Consider the following 9,871-nt stretch of genomic DNA (forward strand, 5'->3'; position numbering starts at 1 on the left):
ATCTATCTATAATACAAATAGAAGGCACTTTCGGAGTAAGTTCTAAAAAAAATTCAAAAAGAAAAAAATTCAAATTTTAACTAAAAATAGCAAGCTGAAACTCATTCTGGGAGTGACAAGTGGCACTCTATATGACTTACACGTGTGCAAAACCCCATTTCTTTAAATACTCTCCTTCTTTATATACTTTCATTGTTTCTCTCTCTCCTATTTTTCAACTTCCCCGGTTTCTCTTCTCTGGTGCCCTGCGTTGTTCTTCTTTGGGTTTCCTGTGGTTTTCTCCTATTTCTCCAAGTTATTATTTCTTCTTTTTGAGTTTTTCTTATCAAAGTTTCGTTCTTTTCATGTTTCTGATGATTTTTTTCTTCTTTGGGTTTCCTACACGGTTCTTCTCTGGGTTTCCTGCGGTTCTTCTATGGGTTTCCTGCGTTGTTCTTCTTTGGGTTTCCTGTGGTTTTCTCTCTCCTATTTCTCCAGGTTATTATTTCTTCTTTTTGGGTTTTTCTTATCAAAGTTTCGTTCTTTTCATGTTTCTGATGATTTTTTTCTTCTTTGGTTTTCCTGCACGATTCTTCTCTGGGTTTCCTGCGGTTCTCTCCTATTTCTCCAGGTTATTATTTCTTCTTTTTGGGTTTTTCTTATCAAAGTTTCGTTCTTTTCATTTTTATGATGATTTTTTTCTTCTCTGGGTTTCCTGCACAGTTCTTCTTGGGGTTTCCTGCGGTTCTCTCTTATTTCTCCAGGTTATTATTTCTTCTTTTTGGGTTTTTCTTATCAAAGTTTCGTTCTTTTCTTGTGTTCTGATGATTTTTTTCTTCTTTGGGTTTCCTGCACGGTTCTTCTATGGGTTTCCTACGGTTCTCTCCTATTTTTCCAGGTTATTATTTCTTCTTTTTGGGTTTTTCTTATCAAAGTTTCGTTCTTTTCATGTTTCTGATGATTTTTTTCTTCTACATTTCATTTCAGTTTCTTCTACAACTAGTAGTGGGAGTGGAATGAATTTTCGTTCATATCCATCTTATGTTTAAGCACCAAGGTGAGATTTTTTCCTTCTTTTGTTCTCATTGTTGTTTTCATTGTTCATTTTTTTGGTGATTAATCGTTAATGAATTTTTTTTGGGCTACTTAGGGTTTGGACTTCCATTCAAAGAGATCTCTTTTTTGTTGTTAAACTTTCTTTGGAAAATTTTGAACACCTTTTTTCCATCTACATTTCAGCTTCTGCAGCAACCTAGTGTAAGGGGAATGGGATTTTCGTTCATATCCATCTTTTGTTTCAGCATCAAGGTGAAATCTTTTCCTTCCTTTGTTCTCATTGTTGTTTTCATTGTTCATTTTTTTGTTTATAAAATCGTTAATGGAGTTTTTTTATGTTCTTGATTTTCTGTTTTTTAGGGTTCCTGATCAAAGTTGCGAACTTTTATCTTTTTTGAAGAAAAGGTGACTCTTTTATCATTTCTTTTCATTTTTTGGTGTATCCATAACATACATGTTCAGATTGTTTGCCAAAATGTTTTTTGGTTTTCTCCCATTTCTTTTTATCTTTTTGGTTATTTATTTCTTACTTTTTCTGTAGTTTTTTCTTACTTTTTCTATGCAACTTTATTTATGTTTTGAGTTCTTTGTTTCTTACTCTTTTTTTGTTGTTCTTAGGGTTTCTGATCAAAGTTACTAACTGTACCGATCAGGTCATCGGGTGTGATGGCGTGGACAGTGAGTGACTATGTGGGCCCTGCCTGGAGGGAGTGACTATGTGGGCCCTGCCTGGAGGGACACGTGGTCGAGAGAAAGACGAGTAGTTAAGAGGTTAACATAGTCGCCATTCCACGAAGCGGCGTTCTCTAGTGTACATAGTCGGTTGTCGCCGGAGTTTCATATCATCGCCGTGTTTGAATAGAAGATCAAGTGGTCAAGGATCGCCATAAGAAGCACATCGTCGGATGTTTCAGTAAACTTGATTAAAGTTGTTAGGAGGTACAGGCGTGTAAACATCAACACGGAACATAGAAGTTAAGATACGAGGTGATCATGTCCCAGCATGAGTAGTAAGTTAGAGAAAGCAGCTTGCTCATCGGTGATAGGGCTTCCCAGAATAGGACATTCATTGATAGCGAGGTTTCCTTAGCTAGAACATGCGTGGCTTGTCAGGGAAGAAAGTGGCACTTGCAACAGGCGATACCCCAAAGGTGATGTACTCTGTTGCATTCTGGTATTAACCTTGTCAGGTGTGCGTTCCGGAGTGCGTTACGTGCTGGGTTACTCCTTGTGTGAGTAACTTAGTCGCGTAAGGAGATACATAGAAATAAAGATTGAGTTACTTTAGCCTCAGATGATGACACGTGTAAAGTTGGATACAAGCCACGTGTCCAAAAATGTAACTGTCTGGAGAGAGAAAATGTATAGGTATAAAAACCACACTTAACAGAATTTGGAGGGGGGGAATTCATTTTGCGAGGAGAGAGCACTTGAGCACGGTTCCGCAGAATCCAGTATCTCTGAGTTTTTGGTGTTCTTGTTGTTGACTTGATCGTAGGAGTACACCGGCTGCAATGGCGCTACTCTGTAACTTCAGTTGACATCTGATAAAATTGGAACGAAGACTTGAAGTACACGTGGCGTTGAAGCTAGTGAGAGTAGTTTGTGACGAGGCAACGTTCTTGCATTTGGTCAACCGGCTGGATCATCAGGCGCCCACCGTGGGGCCGTGTAAAAGGTGATTCCCAACCACAACTCGAGTTTATTGAAGTTTTGGTGATTTTTATTCGATTGCTTGTTGTCGCAATCGGTTTTCTGAAGTTTCCACCGTTCGTTTGGAGTTTTAATCGGTGAATTGGAGTTTCCTTGAGTTTGCTGAAGTTTCTACCGATTGATTGGCAGATCAATCGCTTAGCGGAAATTCTTTTCGAAGATTTTAGGAGCTCACACTGAGATAGTGAGTAATTGTGAAGGTTTTTGGACGTTTGAATTGATTGTTTGCTGGTTTGGTCGGTTTCTTGGAGTTTCTTTAAGTTTGATGGAAGATTGACCGAATGATTGTTGGATCAATCGACTTTCTGGAGTTTGTTTGAAGAGTTTGGAGTTTCGTACTGATTTCTTGAAGGTTTTATCGAGCCGAAAAGCATTTTCAGAATTTCGGTTTAGAACGTTTGCGATTGTACGATCCTGTGAACATAGTGTGTTTTTCTGAAGTCTATTGAGAAAGGATGAGGACAACACGATCCAGTTCAGTCGCACCATCGACCGGGGAGGGCGCTGTGACTATGGCGTAGGTAATGGAGATGATGCGGGCATTGCAAGAGAACGTGGTTGCATCGCGTGCTGAACAAGAGAAAATGCATGAGGATCTAGTGGCCTCTCAGGCTAGGAACGAAGAGCTTAACAGAGTCAATGAAGAGTTGCGTAAAGCTTTTCAGGAACAGAAGGAGCGTGCAGAGGTGGAGAGAGTTGCACTGCCGTCTCCGCCGCGTGTTTTTCCAATGCCGTTTTCTCAAGAGATCATGGACACGGCGGTTCCTACGAATATGGTGGCGGTGAAAGCGTCCTTCACCGGCGTAGAAGATCCTAAAGCTCACCTCACTGCGTTTCACACGCAGATGATGCTCTCGGGTGGTTCAGATGCGGTTTATTGTAAAATGTTCATGAGTACTCTCAGTGGTACAACGCTGAAGTGGTTTGTTAGTTTGCCTACTGGTCATATTACCACCTTCCAGCAGTTTTCCAAAATGTTTGTTGAGCAATACATAGTGAATAAGGCGCCGCTATTAGTGTCTTACTACTTGTTTGATGTAAGACAGGATCAAGGGGAGTCTTTGAAGGATTACTTGAACATATTTGGAGCTCGGTTTGTTCGTTTGCCAGGTAAAGACGAAGACATGTTTGTTATGCCTTCAAAAAGGGCGTGCTACCTGGACCGTTTAGCGAATCGTTGATTAGGAGTCACCCCGCCACATTTGCTGAAATCCGGCGACGTGTTGTGGCCCATATCGCTGCTGAGAGCGAAGTTTTTGAGAAACGGGGAAATGCGGCTCTAGCTAAGCCACGGGTTCAGACGAGGTTTCAGCCGCAGAGGATGATGGAGGCGGCAACTGGGAAGAAGGATCAGAGAATGCACCATCCTTATGATCCAGAGAAGAACAAAGGGAAGGGGCCAGGGCGGCCTAGGGAGTTTAATCGCCCTCCGAGGTACGAGTTTGTGAAGGGATTGACTGACTTGATCGCCATTCCGAATATTGCTGCCAGAATTAAAGTGTCTGAGAAGGCGACAGATAAGGTGTTGGGGCCAAAACTGGATGTGTGGTGTGAGTTCCATAAGGGTTTTGGCCATTCCATTAATTCATGTTTGGCTTTGGGTCACCAACTCGCTGAGTTGGTGAAGTGTGGGTTCTTGAAAGATTACTTGCTGGAGAAACAAACAGGACAATCGCCAAACTCGCAACCGGTGAGCGATGAGGGACAACAACATGAAGTACCCCTTCACGGCGAGATTCACACTATAGCTGGAGGTTTCTCGGGTGGTGGGTGTACTACATCACAGCGGAAGAAATATGCGAGGTCGGTGATGTCAGTAGAAGTTTTTGAGGATCATTCACCCGATGTGGACATTACGTTCACCAAGGAAGATCTTAGGGATGTTGTGCCCCATGACAACGATCCCATTGTAATCTCACTCGTTACGGCGGGAAGGAAGGTTCACCGGGTGTTGGTTGATCAAGGAAGTTCGAAAGATGTTATGTTTTGGCCGACTTTCAACAAATTACAGCTATCTCCTGACCAGTTAAGGCCATATGTGGGTTGTTTGTATGGTTTTGTTGGTGATCAAGTGGAGGTCAGGGGGTATATTGACTTAAGAACCACATTCACATGATGGGGTAGCCTCGCGTACAGAGAAGATCAGGTACCTTGTCGTGAATGCTCCTTCAACATATAATGTTCTGTTGGGAAGGCCGACTCTTAACAGGATAGGAGTTGTGCCGTCAACAAGGCACATGAAGGTTAAATTACCTTCAATGGAAGGGATGGTTATCACCATCCACTCTGATCAAAAGGAGGCGAAGAAATGCTACGAAAACAGCCTCAAGAATAAGCGATCGGTGTGCCACGTAACCACAACGCCACTCCCTAGTGTGAAGCCTAGACGAGCAAGTCGGCGGGTTGTGGACACAGTTTCTGAGGCGACCGTTGAAAGGGAAGTAGTGATGGCAGATGTCGAGGTGAGGTGTGAAAACGCTGCTCAGGTAGAAGAAGAGAAGGACTGCCCGGAAGTTACGAGGGAGTCAGGAATAGCAAGAGCGACAACCGCCAGTGAGAAGAGGCCTCAACCGACTGAGGATTGGTTGGAGAGGAAAATCGGTGGCAGAATGTTTAATCTTGGGAAGTCTTTGGGTGGCGAGATACAAGACCAGATCGCCAAAGTGATAGAAAGGCATTTGGACGCGTTTGCATGGTCTGCTTCAGACATGCCGGGAATCGACCCTGACTTTTTGTGCCATTGCCTAGCTATAGACTCTTGAGTCAAACCAGTTCGGCAAAGAAGGAGAAAGTTTAACGAAGAGAAGAGGCAGGCGATCAGGGACGAAACGCAGAAACTCCTCGCTGTGGGTCATACCAGGGAGATTCAATATCCAGAATGGCTCACCAATGTTGTGTTGGTGAAGAAAAGTAATGGAAAATGGCGAATGTGTGTTGATTTTACAGATCTGAACAAAGCCTATCCAAAGGATTCTTATCCTTTGCCAAGTATAGATGCCCTGCTAGATAGTGCATCAGGGTGTAAATTGTTTAGTTTCTTGGACGCCTTCTCGGGATATAACCATATTAAGATGCATCCAATGGATGAAGAAAAGACCGCTTTCATGACGGAGAGGTCGTGTTATTGTTACAAGGTAATGCCTTTTGGGCTGAAGAATGCGGGAGCCACGTACCAGAGGCTGATGGATAAGGTGCTTGCGCCCATGTTAGGGAGGAATGTACAGGCATATGTTGATGACATGGTCGTGACATCCCTTGAGAAAAGCAAGCACATTGCTGATCTAGAAGAGTTGTTCAGTACAATAGCCAAGTACAAGTTGAAGTTAAATCCCAAGAAGTGCATTTTCGGCGTTGAGGCAGGGAAGTTTCTAGGATTTCTCTTGATTGAGAGAGGAATTGAGGCAAATCCTGATAAGTGCGCCGCTATTTTGGCGATGAGAAGCCCTGCTACTGTAAAGGAGGTGCAACAACTTACAGGTCGGGTGGCCGCCTTGTCTCGATTTGTATCTGCTGGTGGAGAGAAAGGTCATCCGTATTTTCAATGTCTAAAGAGGAATAGTAGGTTTGTGTGGACAAGGGAATGTGAAGAGGCTTTTGTGAAGCTTAAGGAGTATTTGGCCAACCCGCCGGTTTTGTGCAAACCTCAATTGGGAACGCCACTCAGGTTGTACTTTGCTGTAACTGAGAAGGCGGTGAGCGCGGTACTCGCCCAAGAGCAAGATCGAATCCAGAAGCCTATTTACTTTGTCAGTAAGGTGTTGCAAGTTCCAGAAGTGAGGTATCAAGCCTTGGAGAAGGCGGCTTTGGCGGTTGTGTTTTCGGCAAAGAGGTTGCGCCATTACTTCCAGAGTTTTACAGTGCTGGTAATGACTGATTTACCTATCCAGAAGGTTTTGAAGAAGCCGGATATAGCTGGAAGGATGGTAAAATGGGCAGTGGAGTTATCGGAATTTGATATTAAGTATGAGCCCCGAGGACCGATTAAGGGGCAAATCTTCGCTAATTTTGTGGTCGAGCTCTCTTCTGAAGTAGCGCAGAGTGAGGGGAATGATTTTCGTTGGGTGCTCTCAGTGGATGGATCGTCTAACCAGCAAGGTAGCGGTGTCGAAGTTATTTTGGAGGGGCCCGACGGTGTGTTGATAGAACAATCCCTAAGGTTTGCCTTCAAAGCTAGCAATAATCAAGCAGAGTATGAGTCATTGATCGCCGGAATTTTGATGGCAAAAGAAATGGGAGCAAAGGTGCTGGTGGCCAAGAGTGATTCGTTGTTGGTCACTGGGCAGGTAACTGGCGAGTTTCAGGCCAAGGATCCGCAAATGGCAGCGTACCTGGAGTACATACAAGAGTTAAAGGGGTCATTCGCCTTGTTTGAAGTGGTACATGTACCAAGAGAGCAGAATGTCCGAGCTGACTTGCTAGCCAAGCTCGCCAGTTCGGGCAAGGGGGGCAGGCAGAGGACCGTCATACAAGAAACTTTGAAGAGACCTCGGGCGTTTGTGGCAGATCATCAGGTTCTTCAGGTGAGCAAGTTGGCGAAGGGAATGGCAATGATTCATAGATCTTTGACTCAGGAGACTTTGAAGACGCTGAGAATTAGAGCACATCCAGTGGGAGAAGTAAAGATGAGGCAAGTTTGTACTATCCATGAGCTAGATACATGGATAACGCCGTACGGGCGCTACATGGCGGATGGCGTGCTCCCACTTGACCCGACAGAAGCTAGAAGAATAAAGAAGAATTCCAGCAAGTTTACCCTTATCGATGGCGAGTTATACAGGTTTGGGTTTACGCATCCTCTCCTAGTATGTGTACACGGAGAGAAGTGCATGAGAATTATGGCTGAGCTCCATGAGGGGATTTGTGGAAGTCACATTGGGGGTCGAGCCTTGGCAATGAGAACTCTCTGTGCAGGTTACTATTGGCCCGCAATGAGGGAAGATTGCAAAAGATATGCCCAGTGTTGCAAACAGTGCCAGCAGCACGCTGATTGGCATAGGGCGCCTCCGGAAGAACTGAGGTCGATTTACACCCCTTGGCTGTTTCACACATGGGGAATTGATATTCTGGGACCCTTTCCGTTGGCGATTAGGCAAATGAAGTATTTGGTTGTGGCAATCGAGTACTTCACGAAGTGGATTGAAGCAGAGCCGGGTGCCCAGATCACCGCGCACAAGATTCAGAGTTTCGTGTGGAAAAATATTGTGTGTCGATTTGGCGTGCCTAAACGTTTAGTGTCGGATAATGGAACTCAATTTGCAAGTTTCCGATTAAAGAAGTTGTGCGAGGACGTTGGAATACAGCAGGTGTTTGCTTCTGTGGAGCACCCACAAACGAATGGGCAAGTTGAGTCTGCCAATCAGGTTTTGTTGAGAGGTTTGAAAAGGAGGCTAGAGAAGGCTAAGGGGTCTTGGACTGAGGAAGTTCCCCGTATAGTATGGGCATATCATACCACCGAGCAGTCAGGAACCCATGAAACCCCGTTTAGTTTGGTATATGAGTGTGATGCAATGATTCTAGTTGAAATCCAGGAAAGTTTGCCGAGATTTCAGAATTTTGTGGCTGAAGATTTGAATGAAGAAAGGAGAATGAATTTGGATTTACTGGACGAAATCAGGGAAGAGGCTCGGGTGAAGGCTGAAGCGGTGAAGAGAAGAGTGGAACGCAGGCATAACTCAAGGATAAAGACAAGGCAGTTCAGAGATGGCGATCTGGTGATGAGGAAGGCCCACCAGCACGAGATGGAGAACAAATTGTCGCCCAAGTGGACAAGACCGTTCAGAATAACCGAAGCGCTCGGAAACGGCGCCTACCGCTTGGAAACGTTGGAGGGAGGGGCGATTCCTCGTACTTGGAACGCCACCCATCTCAAGTTTTATTACAGTTAAAATATGGTGAATAGTGATTAATTTGAACAATTTTAAACAGTTGGTATTCAATTGAAACAGTTTCAAGGGGGCACTCTTTTTTCCCTAAGGAGGGTTTTTAATGAGGCCACCCAATAAAGAAGGTTTCAAAGTTTATTAAGTTTGCATGTTTATCATTCCAAAGTTTTCAGAAAAATACCTTATCACTCTTGTGTGATTTAAGGTAACAGCTTAAAGATTATTGCATGCATTCAGTATAAAGTTTAAAAGTCCTCATCGCCCTCGTGCGATCGGAGGCATTAGTATAAAGTTTAAAAGTCCTCAACGCCCTTATGCGTTTTGAGATGATAGAAAGAAGATTGAAAGGTCCTCCTCGCCTTGAGCGGGTGCGGGCAAGAATAGATTGCAAGACCTCTTGGTTGTAAGCCAGTTGAGGCAAGTTTGGAAGTCCTCAGTGCATCCAGGAGGGATGAGGTATCACCCCTGGGCAAGTTGAGGCACTAGAGAAAGTCCTTCTCACCCGCAAGTGAGTTTAGGCAAGTTGAAACTGAAAAGTCAGGGGTGTTAATGATCTTAAATGTGGAGGAGGAAGGTTGATGAAAAACGTCTCCTCTCTTTAAGTGAAACATCAATATTGGCCTAGTAAGATCAGTTAAAGCTTCCGCGTCTGTGGGCGTTGTGAAGATAGATAAAATCCTTCTCGTCTTGAACGAGTTCAGGTGCGGTGTGAAGGGTGGCTGAGGTGGGTACGCAGAGAACACCTCACTATCCGGAGCATTGTTTTAAAGCTCAGTGAGAAAGAGATCTGCAAGGCAACTCTTCTCCAGATGAGTAAAGATTAGCGGAGTTTTGGGTGATGACCTAGAAATACCCATTTCACTTGACAGATCGAACAACGATATTTAAAATACTAGATTGACTTGCACATGCTGCCCAGCAAGAGATTTTACGTTAAATATTATTGTTGTAAGATAACAGTTTGTCCAGGATGAGTTGATTTTCAGAGAATTAAGTGTCAGTTTGTGCTAAGTTATATTGGTTAAGCAAATTCAGCTAGTTGCATCGAATAATTGCACAACAGACAAAGGTAAAGATATATAAAGCTAAGACAGATTGAATTGCCATGAACAGGTGACGCCGCGTTTACAAAAGTAGTTTATACAAGATGAGAGCTATTACAGATAAATCAAAAAGTTCAAAATGAGAGTTTTCGAGGTAATAAAGTTGAAATGGCAGATTAAAGCAGTTAAGTCGAAGGA

General features: G+C 43.8%; 1 protein-coding gene across 1 annotated transcript; it reads left to right on the forward strand.

The window, feature by feature from the left end:
• Window positions 1–688: 688 nt before the first annotated feature.
• LOC137830925 (uncharacterized) lies at window positions 689–4,864 on the forward strand. Its single transcript, XM_068638338.1, has 5 exons — window positions 689–743; window positions 967–1,036; window positions 1,219–1,287; window positions 1,396–1,440; window positions 1,654–4,864. Exon 5 carries the CDS (start codon window positions 3,273–3,275, stop codon window positions 3,927–3,929), a length of 657 nt encoding a protein of 218 aa, XP_068494439.1. The 5' UTR covers window positions 689–743; window positions 967–1,036; window positions 1,219–1,287; window positions 1,396–1,440; window positions 1,654–3,272; the 3' UTR covers window positions 3,930–4,864.
• The last annotated feature ends 5,007 nt before the right edge of the window (window positions 4,865–9,871 follow it).

This window comes from Phaseolus vulgaris, chromosome 6, assembly GCF_000499845.2.
Source record: "Phaseolus vulgaris cultivar G19833 chromosome 6, P. vulgaris v2.0, whole genome shotgun sequence".
NCBI lineage: Eukaryota > Viridiplantae > Streptophyta > Magnoliopsida > Fabales > Fabaceae > Phaseolus > Phaseolus vulgaris.

Bases quoted from the DNA above. Each gene is read 5' to 3' on its own strand.
- LOC137830925 (XM_068638338.1), top strand. From the start codon at position 3,273: ATGGAGATGATGCGGGCATTGCAAGAGAACGTGGTTGCATCGCGTGCT.